Source organism: Ascaphus truei, chromosome 21, assembly GCF_040206685.1.
Source record: "Ascaphus truei isolate aAscTru1 chromosome 21, aAscTru1.hap1, whole genome shotgun sequence".
NCBI lineage: Eukaryota > Metazoa > Chordata > Amphibia > Anura > Ascaphidae > Ascaphus > Ascaphus truei.
In genome coordinates, this window is record NC_134503.1 from 8,720,957 (window position 1) to 8,733,422 (window position 12,466).

Below are 12,466 nucleotides of genomic sequence, written 5' to 3' on the forward strand. Positions count from 1 at the left end.
TTAGTTATTTATATGATCATGCCATGTGTATTACTGCTGTGAATCGCTATTTAAATAAAGATATACATACATACATACATACTTCAAAGGTAAAACCCGGTAAGTATTCCTGGAGGTGGGGTTCCCAGGTCTGAAAACAGTGTGTGTTCAGCTCCTGAGGACACTCTGGTTCCAATAATGTGTACAAAAGGGAAATTGCTGCTTTAAGAGTTTTGTTGAGTGACTATAAAGTGCTTCAACAACAAATACTAAATGTATTGTCTGTTACACGCATTATCCAAAAAACATTAAGCGTGTGTGGACTGTTCCAGTGAATTACCTTCGGCATAAAAACGGCATAAGATAAATCTAGAAAGAGTCCCCGCTAAAGATACATCTGTGTGAACTCTATGCAGAATCCTTTGTATCTACTCTGGTTCTTGTATTGTACAATTCTAATGTGTCAGGAAAACTGTGACAAATTCAGAACTACATAAATAGGTGGTTAAAAAAAAGAAAAAAAAAGACAGGTCCTTACTTGTCTCTGCCGGGTTTTATCCGCACTTGGAATAACCCAACCACGGGCCTGTGGTCAGATGTCTTCATCAGGGAACAAGCAGCATATTTCACCACCCGGATGTCATCTTTATGCCGGCTCTTATACACCACTCTGTCCTGGGACATTAAATCTTTACATTAACCCTCATTTGTGGGACACGAATACATTGTGGCAGTGTGGCAAGTAACCTCTAATGAAAAATAAACTCTTCAAAATGGCATTAAAAGGTTTTTCCTGGCTACCAACAAATGACGGCAGTGAGTAGAGCTACTATAACCCCGCAATAAAGTGTAATATAATAGATGAAGTGATCTTGAAATCTGATACACGAGATCCCCAAGTAATTTTCTTTATAGCGCAACAAAAGTTTACAGCCTTTAAAGTAAGCGTGGCCATCAACAGGTCATGTTTTCAGGATCTCTGCTTCAGCACACGTGGCTCTATCCCTGTGCTGAAACCTGACCTGTTGGTGGCCCTTGAGTACTGGAGTTGGCCACCCCTGCTTTAAATAGTCGGTAGATCTGACAGATTTCACTAATGTGGGAGAGAAGCCGCGCTCACAAGCACCTAACAAATACAAACATTTTATTCACAGGATCAGCGGTCCGGTCCTGTAACATGGACCTCTCTCAAAAAAGTCCACGTATAGTACCGCACGGCGATCGCAGATCTCCGTACCTTCAGCTCGCATAACGTCCCCTAGAATTATTATGAGTGCCGGGTTTCTAAGAGTGATGTAGAAATGTCACTGTCAGACAGAGGGGCAGAGTACCCAGAGCAAACCCGCCTTACAGTGTAGGAAGGAGTTCTCTGCTTGGCGGTGGTATCGTAAGCGTCACACCCAATGTCAAACTTGTACGTAGGAAGGAACTGAATCGCCGCCTCCTTGAACCCTTTAAATATAGACCCTGCACAAAAGGGAAACAGAAAGTGAGCTACAGCAAAAAAAACGAAAATCTTTTCCATGTTGTGTTGTAGCACCGACCAGGCTCCATGTTACCAACGTTCAAGTCAAACATGAGGTGGAAACGATCCTATTTTTAAAAATATGAGGTGCTGAGAATGCACAATATAACCCAGAGAAGGAGCCGGTTACCAGTTTTGACACGGGGGGGGGGGGGGGAAATCACTCTCAAACTTCTATTTCTTGGTCCCAAAAAGACTATTAAAAAAAAAACAAAAAAACAATCCAGCTTCTAATTTATTCCGGAGAACTTAATTAAATACACCTGTGTTGTATAAAATTGGTTCTGTGTTTCATTCAGTTTAAACGGATGCCTGGCTGGGTGTGGAAGATAGCGCATTGGGTTATGGAGGACAGGTGACACACGAGGCGGTTATAAATAACAGCTTGGATTCACTAAGTCACGTCAGGCTTTGATTCTATGTAGCGCTGAAATGTTTACCGTCATTCATCTCTTTGATGAGCTGATCATACTGCAGAAGCCGAGACATGTCTCTCTCCAGCTTGTGCTCTAGGATTGAATTCACTCCTGTTCGATCCTTGTTCAATCGGAAATTGAAGTCGCCAAACCAGAAGACCTCATCGAATCGACTCGTGACGTCTGCTGGGAGCCCAAAAAGAGGAGCAGCAGAGTTGAATGGATTTGTTATTGCAGTAAAGATACAGTGGATACATCAAACATGAGTTTGCAGTGGTAAAGAATGTAACAATTCAAAGTGCTTGAGATTCCGATTGGAACCCCCCCAGTTCCAATTTAGGAAAGAACTCAAACGAGGGACAATGGGAGTACAATATTATACTAGTTATAGAAAATGGACAAAATCATTATCCATCGTCAACTTCTATGGTTCAGTTTAAACACAACAACTTCACGGAGAAGGTGGGAATAGGACAATGTACCACAAAGCGCTTTTATCTTATCTTTAGATGTCAAAAACATTTTCTGGTATAAAATGTTGATGGTGTCTGTTCTGGTCAATCTAGATCAGGGGTGCGCAAAGTTTTGACCCTGCGCCCTCCTACCTGTTCACCTCTCGGCTCGCCCCCCCCCCTCCCCGCTTGGCTCGTGTCAAATGACGCCGCAGGGTAACATGACCCTGCGGCGTAATCTGATGCCAGGTTACCATGGCGACCAGGTATGAGAAGCGGTAGATGCCTGGTGAGGTCCCCTGGCATTTAATTGAAATGCCTTGGGGGAGAGTGCGGGACCTCTGTAACCGCTGGACCCCCCCTGGAAAATCTCCCGCCCCCTCTGTGGGGTGCACCCCACACTTTGCACACCCCTGATCTAGATTAAACCAGATCAAATATAGTTATCACAGATATTGTATAGAACAGGGGTGCTCAACTCCAGTCCTCAGCCACAAACAGGTAAGGCTTTCAAGACATCCCTGCTTCAGCACAGGTGCTTAATCAGTCCCAGCTTCAGCACAGATGGCGCAATAAGTTCCTGCTTCCACACAGGTGGCTCAATCTTCGACTGAGTCCCTGACTGAGCCACCTGTGCTGAAGCAGGGATATCCTGAAAACCTGACCAGTTGGTGGCCCTTGAGGACTGGAGTTGGCCGCCCCTGGGATAGAAGTTCTTGTACATGAATAGATTTCCTATGAAGACAGGATCTGTGTGGTACTGACTCCACATAACCACATTTTATATGTCAGGCTGTCATCGCTTTCAAAACCTTTAACGGAAAGGGGGGGAAAAATCCAGAGAAAATTATATCAGTAAGTAACCACATTAAATATGACATCTAGAGGGTTCATTAACTAAGGGGGGAATTCTATATATTTCAAAGTGGCTGTTTTCAGAGGACCTATAAGTGTTCTTCAATCAGTGCTCCACTCACCAGAATTAGAGCGATAGGGGTTGGTGTCAGGAGTGTTTCTTGGTAGTGGAAGACCCACAATAATCTTGGTGTAGTCAAGGATCCTCTCGCTCACCTTTCCATCGCCAGCTGGCAAAAATCAAAACAGACCCCAGAGGTTACACCAAATTCCACGTAAACGATCCCATGTGACCTGACTGGAGATGCAGTCACACTAAGCCAGTGAAATATATACTCATGGCCAAGAAGCAAAAGGTGACACTGTGTGCTCCTTTGTATGTCATTACCCAGAATCCCTAGCTGCAATGGAAGCAATGTATGCTAAGACAGGGGATCTCAACTCCAGTCCTCAATGGCCACCAACAGGTCAGGTTTTCAGGATATCCCAGTTTCAGCACAGGTGGCTCAGTCTTTGATACATTTGGTACATGTATTTAGCAGGTTTCCTGTGCTTTTTTTCCAACACATTACACAAAGCTTTGAGACATCTCAGTCTTCCCACAGGATTGAATACTCTGCTATTTCCTTTCACCGTGTACGGCTTATCGTGCAACAGCTAACTGCTCAACCCTTTATAAAAATTACTTTTAAAATGTGAATTACAACCAAGGTTATTTCTAGATTTGATGAGAACCACCATTTAACTGGAAGGTGCTACGCTGGCAAGTGATCAGCCTGCGACGCGTTTGACTCGGGGGGAAAAAAACGATGATGACAGGGAGAGGAAAGCAAACCAACAGTGGGGGGGGGGGGGGGGGGGGGGGGAAAACACCTACAAGTGAAGTGGGAGGTGATGAATAGGAACGAGGTTCCGAAGAAAGTGAAGCACACGGCCAGGGCTCCCTTCGTCTTGATCTGGGATACCATCCGTGTGGTCACTGTGGCGTTTTCTACCTCTAAGGGGAAGACAAGCATGACAAACTGTTAAAGGTCACAGGAAAACATATGACCATAGCTAGCAAAGAAACGTTCATTACAGTCGTGACAAGGCCTTGCGGTGCGACTCTGGCTCTACCAGCAGGACAGGAGGTGAACGTGTGAGGGGTTTATTGTTTGTGTAACGGATTAAAAAAGGGGGTAGTGTTTGCAAACCAAGTTTTCTGTGTTTCACTTACCACCAGCAATTATTCAAATGTCCACAATACCTGTGTAATTATTAAATAATTGCGGTGGATTTCCACGGGATATTTCTCCCTGCAGTTATCCTCCATACGGAAGAGGTCAATAAACCAATACATTTATCAGCATATAAAACTCAGAATAAGGGTGAGCGGCTGACACTGTGCCGGGCAAACGACAGAAAGCAAATACAATATTCTCCTACCTGAGCAGAACCACATGAGGTCCCTTCTGATGAATACGGAGAGGTACAGAACGCCGTGGGAAGCGGAGTGGAGCATGACGTAATGCGGACCTAGGGTCTCCTGAAGCCGGATCTCCCACTCACGTCTGTAAGGAAACACAATCACAAGATAGCATTTGTACAGGCGACATCTCAAAAGCTCTTGTACAAAGTTACATCTACAAAGGGAATACTGATGTTGGTCTATTAAAAAGGCAGAACAAACTGCACCTTGTTATATAAGCGTTGCTAACATGTATATAGAACTTTGTGGGTGAAGGGATTGAAAAGTGCTTTTTGATCTCATCTTGTGCATTTATCTCAGGGTTGGTCTCACATACAGGGATGTCCAGGGTAATCTGTGTGAGGAGTTTATTGGGTGATCATTAATGCTCTGACTGGAATAAAGCAACTGTAAAAAGCTGATGTCAAATATGGTTTATAAAACTTATTAAAATAGTTTTTTTCTAATCCGTTCTGTACTATGAGAAAATACTTGCAGCATTTTTTTAAACAACTATGAATTACATTTTTAATGCATTATAATGAAACAAGCATGTTTTGTTTCTATAGCAACCATTTACAAAGTCACATCCCCTTCCTCTTCTAAAACAGGCTCTGGCAAACCCCTTTTTGAGCCCTGCCCTCTCTAGCAGTGCACCAATTGTATCTAGTGACTGCCTGGTCACATGATCTTCCTCACAGAAATTTGCATCATAGGTCCTCTTCTGCTGCGCTGACAGCCATTTAGTGAACCCCCGAGCCAAATCTTCGCCGATCGATCGGCAACTTAGCTAATTACTTATTGTGTGGATTGTATTGATGCACATATTAAAGAGGAAGAACTGCATGGACTGCTGCTTTAACTGATGAAATCCTGTTAAACAATGGTAGGAAAAGGATGTTACGTGGGTAAGAACTTTCACTATAATGCAACATCACAGGACATTATTGGCCAGTGGTATTTATCTGTGTGTGTCCAGACATGAAACTGATCGATTGTATAAACAACACATTTTACCCCATCCCTTCCTCTACCTGTCTGGGCTGCCTTCTTGTACTCCAATTACATACATGTCCTGAGCAAAATCAGCATCTGACGGCAGCAAGAAATCATCCAGGGTCTCTGGAAGTTCCTGCAGACACAGGACACACTAGGTTACTATGAAAGCATTTGTGAGCAAATATATCCCTCAGCAGAGCCATTTAAACGATGCCCTCCTGGCATCAGCCAGCCACAGGCTACATCCACTGCCCTTCTTGCCGGTTTCACTAGCACGAACACAATCATTATTGTGCTACACGGTGAAAAACTGATGTCTGGCACCATCATCTCATTCTCAGCATACCAAGTGTGTAAAACGCTGCATAAACAACATGTATTATACAGGTGAATGTGCTCACAGGTGCTCAAAGGGACTACCTTGAGAAAGGTCCTGTTTCAGGACCGAAACGTCGGTTGTATGTGCCTTTTTTTTCAATACATTTATATTTGATATCAATCTAAGTGCTGTCTTGGTTCTTGCTGCGTGGTCTTGGACTCCTGGTCTGCCTGGTAAGGAATCTACATTATATATATATATATATATATATATATATATATATATATATATATATATATATATATATATATACGCTAAGGCTATAATGAGTATTACAACTGTAAGTCATGGATACAAAGAAATGGAAAGAGTATGTTGCTTATAAACAGATATAATCTGCAGTGGGCAGAACTCCAGGGATGACAGAGCTCCCAGGGCAGGAAAGAGAATATTTTTAGACTGCACTGGTAAGAAAAGCAGATTACGCTGATCCATTATGCAAATTCAGTCTGGATAGTTCTTTGGGTTTATTTCCTGCTGCCTGAACATGCTTCCCGCATTCACAGCAAAAGATGGGTGCATGAAACTGTATGCAATGAGAGTACCATTTGCATATTTGCTGTTCACAAATGATGCAGCCTCACGCCACGTCCCGTTCATGTTTCCATTATCCCTACACCTGGCTGTGAGAATGGTTTTGTATATATGTCATAGGTTATCCCTTGAGAGACTATACACCAATAATTGGGAGCAGCTTATGAAAGCGATTTATCTTGTTTCCTCAATAATCAGACAGAATGTTCTGCTGAGAACACCCTCTCCCATTCATTGTACGGCCATGCTTATTATTTAGGTGACAAAGAATATGAGTAGCTCCATGGCTGATAATTAACACCTGATACATAAATCTTGGCCCCTTGCAGACGCACTTACCAGAACGCCCTCCTACTGTCTCGGTCCGTTCTTCCTACCAATTTAGACTGTAAGCTCCTCGGAGCAGGGACTCCTTTTCCTAAATGTTACTTTTATGTCTGAAGCACTTCGCCCCTTTGTTTTATTTATATAATTTGTTATTTATTTGATAGTCACGTGTATTACTGCTGTGAAGCGCTATGTACATTAATGGCGCTATATAAAGACATACATACAAACAATATCAGTGGTCACTTTTTCGCAGTGCCAGGTGTTTTATTTGAAAATAAAAAAGAAATCACATTTAGAAAGCATATTAGGAGGTGCAATCCCACACAGTTGACCGGAAAACAAAAATGGAACAGTCTGACTGGTTTGCCTTAAGATATCGAACCATGCTAAAAGCAAACAGGTTTAGTTGTTTTTTGGGAGGGAAATTAGTTACAAGTTCAACTTTTTCAAGGCCTCAATGGGAAGTCTTTGTCAGTAACGTGTTTTCTGTACTCTTACCCCACCCTGTCCTCATCAGAGACCCAATAAAGATAAGGGGAGGTGCGACGCTGGCTGTCACACACAGTGACATCACACACATAGACAGCGACAGAGACATCACACACAACGGGAACATGAAACTCCTCCCAACACCAACTTAAAAAAAAAATACTTCAACATACTTCTAGGTGTCGGATTTTAGTTATTTAAAAAAATAAAATGTATTAGTCACCCAGATGAAACTCCGTAAAACGTGTCACTGGAATTAGTTCACTTTGGATTTTAGGTGGGATTGCCCCTTTAAAAAAAAAAAAAAGACAGTTTCAAATCTCTAAATCTCTGTAGGACCTACCCGGGCTACTTATGTGTGCACAGGGTTACATTATTACCTTTTTGCCCTGCATATTCCAGGTGCCAATGAAAATCCCCACCCTTCTGTCTGGGAAATATCTGTCCAGTTCGTCTGCTCCTAACAAGGCCCCGCTGGCCAAGAGGCTCCCTTCCAAATAGCTTCTGGGAAGAAATAGCAGTGGGTGAATCTCTCTGTAGCATGTTCTACTCACACATCATAGAAAAATGTACTTCCCCCCCCCCCCCTGTGTCTTCAAAAGCCGCAGCTACATTCTCAACCTTTAAGCTGATGCTGCCCAGCTGATGGGAGCAGGCGAGTGATGTCCGGCCGACTAATGATCGACTACATATTGGAAGCAAAACAAGATAAAAGGTAATGCTACAGATCCGAAGGCGTTAAACCCGCTGTCATTGAGGTTTGCAATTGGTTTTAGAATAAGCACTGGTCTCTACGATACAGCACAGGTGTTAATATACATAAAAAAAAATTATATATATATATTTTTTAACATGTATATTAACACCTGAGCTGTATCGTATATATTGTATCATATATGTTCTCCAACTTGCCTTAATATCTGATGTCTAAAATAATGCAGATCACAATTTCTATGTGAAAGTGCATTACATTCATGACTGTAAAAATCCTAGTTCAGGTATCTTGGGATTACTTGATGTTTCCCTTCATCAAATAATTAGTATAATACACGTATAAAGCTGTAAGGTGTCACCAGTGGAGAGGATCACATACCTGTTTCGAACATCCTTGGAGCGAATGGGTGCTAGGAGGCTGCTTGTTGACTTTATTAAATCTGTAGAGCAGTGGTCACAAACCATACTGTTCAGCCTAGTATCACTGAGACTGCTACAATGCCTAACGGATCTATGGCGAGAAGAGGAATGTTTGTAATCCATATAATCAGGGTCTATCCTATTAGCGGTCCTGAGTGCCCTTGAGGTAACATTGAGCTCCATCTGGGGGAGAGGTTGCGTGGGCTTTATCCGAGACAGTCGAGGTTTAGCAGCTGAAGTCAAATTGTCTCTTGGCAAGTCTGATGACATATCTGGATTCCTGGGATTCAGAGAGCAGGGATCAGTGCTATTTTCTGGAGCAACGGGATCAGTCGAATCCAGTGAGGAGTTACTCCGGCCGCTGAGCAAAGACTCATTCCAGAGTTCAATTGAATGATGGGCTGCAGAATCCAGATTGGTCGGGGCCTCCTGGAGTGATCCACTGGAGGACCCGGTTTCATAAGGGTCTGTTAACCTCTCCTGGCTTGCTTTAAATCTCCTCTGCCAGTGTTTCTCATCGAGGGACGTCGCCCTCTCCAGTCTCCGCTCTGTGGGCTTTGGTTTGCTTGGTGGTTTTGGGACAGCCCGACTTACATAGTTTCTCTTCTGCTCAATAATTTCTAATGGAGCTCTCAGGTTATCATTCAACATGGAAGCAGATTCTTGCTGCTCAGATCCTTTTATCCACTCCTTGATTTCCCTGTTTTTGCTCTCTGTTAGATCGGAAGCCTCAGTTTGTCCATGGTCTTCTGCGATTGCGTTTCCCTCATCAGAAACCGGAGAAGCATGAGGCGCCTGACGGTCCATTCTTATAGGCATGGTAGACCTCTTAGAAATGTACCTCAATAGGTGGTCATCTTAAAAAAAAATCCAAAAGGTTTTGAAAAGTGTGTTTGTTAAATACTTAGAAAATTCAGACATAAATGGTGTTCAGAGCTTTGATTTTAGGTCAACGCAATTTATATAGTATAGGTGGTCAGAAGCAAATATGGCACATCTGATAAAAACAGAGAGATAAGTCCCACAGCTGAATCCTCACCATCTGATAGATCTAAACAGATTGACAAAACAAAAAAAAGTAGCTGTGATGTATTAGCAATAACTTAGATATGCTCTTATAAACTCTGCACTGCTGGTGTGATATGAAGTGCAAATAAATTAAGTGAAAAATGCATTTTTTTTTTATTGTTAATGCTTTTTATTAAAAAAAAAAAAAAAAAAAAAAAAAAAGTGAAAAACGTGTGGCTTACACCACTAAAAAAAACAGGTGTTTGTTAAAGAGTTCTGCTGAAGTGAAACAGGTAAAATTGAGGCAACATTACTATTTTATGGAAGCCTCGGATTAGCTCTTTCCACTGATGAAACGGGTTGATGAGAAAAATACCGGCAGGCTAAGTAGGTTGAATGTAATTTCATTAGACGTCTGGCTCTTCTGAACCGCTCTGTTTAAATTAATCGCTTTACATCATGCATTACAGCACATTCACTTTTAACTTAAATCTGTTTCTATGGCTACAAGCAAGCATGTAACCCAACACGGCACTAGCAGCTCTGCCAGCCTATTATTTATCTTGTAAGACAGACTTTAGTACATTCATGCACATTGTACATATACCAGCAGAGACAATGGTAGACACCTCATACCTCTAGAGACATGTAGCCACCCCACATATCAAAGACACTGATACAGATCTCTCAATTATCCTAATGGAAAGGAGGATGCGTGCGTGTGGAATTCCACATACAGATTTTCACACCGCAGAATTGTGTCTAAAAACGATGGGCCTCGGTACCACTAATTGTGACTTCTCTCTCATTATAGCAGTGCCGCTTTCAGATCCCAAATCATTAATCACACTCAGGCCAGGACCCTTCCATCACGCTCTCTCGCTTGTGTTTCCCATCATTTAAACCTTGCCATGATCTGGTGTTTTCTATTGAAATTTGCTAAAAAGAAACATTATCCGAAACTTCTCCCGAAAATAAATGCACAATTTTAATTACAATAAAATCTCGGACATTAAAAGGTGTAGATGCCCTACTGTACTGCTCTTTCCCTCTATTTGTTGTTACATAGGTGGAAAGCCGAGGTGCCCTGACTCTCACTTGTGTAAAGTGAGTGTGCGAGGGTGGGGGGTGGCGAAGAGTGCTTCTTTAAATAAATGTGGCGTTGCCTGGGGACTACATTATATATAGGGACATACCTTCACCACACACACACACACACACACACACACACACACACACACACACACACACACACACACACACACACACACACACACACACACACACACACCTCAGTGACACATACCTTCACCCCACACACACACCTCAGTGACACATACCTTCACCCCACACACACACCTCAGTGACACATACCTTCACCCCACACACACACCTCAGTGACACATACCTTCACCCCACACACACACACACACACACACCTCAGTGACACATACCTTCACCCCACACACACACACCTCAGTGACACATACCTTCACCCCCCCCACACACACACACACCTCAGTGACACATACCTTCACCCCACACACACACATCAGTGACACATACCTTCACCCCACACACACCTCAGTGACACATACCTTCACCCCACACACACACCTCAGTGACACATACCTTCACCCCACACACACACCTCAGTGACACATACCTTCACCCCACACACACACCTCAGTGACACATACCTTCACCCCACACACACACCTCAGTGACACATACCTTCACCCCACACACACAATAATATATGACACGTACCCTCACTCTCACATATACACACCCCTTTCTCTTGCTGTGTCAATACACAGGGGGTCCCCGAAGTCCCGGCTCAGCCTGTCACTCTGCAGGAGGCCGCAGTGCCGCCTCTCCCCCATCCCGGCTTCTGGTAACCAGGGCCAACCAGGCGCAGCGGGGAGACACCGGGAACCCAGCCTCACACCGCCCCCCGCGTGGTCGGAGGACCACACTGCAGGGAGACACCGGGAACCCAGCCTCACACCGCCCCCGCGTGGCCGGAGGGTCACATTCCATAGCAGAACTTTGGTCATTTAAATAAATACATTATATCTTTAATGGCAACTGATGTAGAAAGCTGCATATGTTCTACGGCTGGAGAAGGGACATGCCTGGCCCTGAAAGTTTGCACTATCACAATAGCTTTATTCCCCCCCCCTGTCCACTCTACCAACTAACATGGCCCCATCCTCTGTGTGTACCTATGCCAGTCATACTGAGCCACGAATTGAGCCACCTGTGCTGATATAGGGATATCTTGAAAACCTGGCCTGTTTGCGGCCCTCGGGGACTGGAGTTGTGCAGGCCTGACCTATGCCATCCCCCTATAATCCCCGTTATTATTTTGTTTTCATTACGATTCTTCAGTGGTGGTTATTCCTGATGCACACAAGCAGAATAGACTGCAGCGTGTCATAGGAAACGGTTACATTCCCTAACCCCAGTGGCTTGGCCCTTTCCAGCACTCATGCGGTTAAATATGTAGGCTCCCTTTGCTCTTCCCTTATAACCGTGTGTAGCATTACCGTGATCCCTATATCCCCACCATGCAAGGAAAGTATCCACTACCCCGTGTGTTTAATGTGCCATCCAAGCTCCTGCTCCTGGGCAAATACATCTTATAAACCTCTGAAATAATGTATCACAGTAACACCTTCAGCACCTGGGAACCCTGTCAAGTCCTGCAGGACCCTAAATCAGGTGTTCTGAACTACATTTCCGTCCCCTTTTCAGGCTATCCCAGCTTTAGCAGATACGACTGAACCACAATGCAGAAGTAGGTATCCCTGACCTATGCTTTCCTCCTGTACTTTGTTTAACCCAGTTTATGTATTAAAAAAACGTTTCAATTATATCTCCCCCTCCAAGCAGTACATATTAAAGCAGCAATAC

At 43.6% G+C, this 12,466-nt stretch overlaps 1 protein-coding gene across 7 annotated transcripts in view; it reads right to left on the reverse strand.

Annotated features, from left to right (window-relative positions):
- The window catches only part of INPP5E (inositol polyphosphate-5-phosphatase E), a 13,001-nt gene extending 1,486 nt beyond the window's left edge, over positions 1-11,515 (reverse strand). Inside the window, exons 1-10 of one of the 7 annotated variants that reach the window (XM_075578884.1) lie at positions 11,340-11,514; positions 8,499-9,396; positions 7,786-7,906; positions 5,709-5,806; positions 4,653-4,777; positions 4,105-4,224; positions 3,350-3,457; positions 1,945-2,106; positions 1,331-1,446; positions 518-654 (exon numbers count right to left, since the gene is read on the reverse strand). In XM_075578884.1, coding sequence (XP_075434999.1) covers positions 518-654; positions 1,331-1,446; positions 1,945-2,106; positions 3,350-3,457; positions 4,105-4,224; positions 4,653-4,777; positions 5,709-5,806; positions 7,786-7,906; positions 8,499-9,396; positions 11,340-11,433 — 1,979 coding nt within the window. In that variant the 5' untranslated portion in view covers positions 11,434-11,514. Of the gene's footprint in view, positions 1-517; positions 655-1,216; positions 1,447-1,944; positions 2,107-3,349; positions 3,458-4,104; positions 4,225-4,652; positions 4,778-5,708; positions 5,807-7,785; positions 7,910-8,498; positions 9,591-11,317 lie in introns of those variants that run through there. The other 6 variants (XM_075578883.1, XM_075578882.1, XM_075578885.1 and 3 more) reach the window with 6 other exon arrangements.
- Between the last annotated feature and the right edge of the window lie 951 nt (positions 11,516-12,466).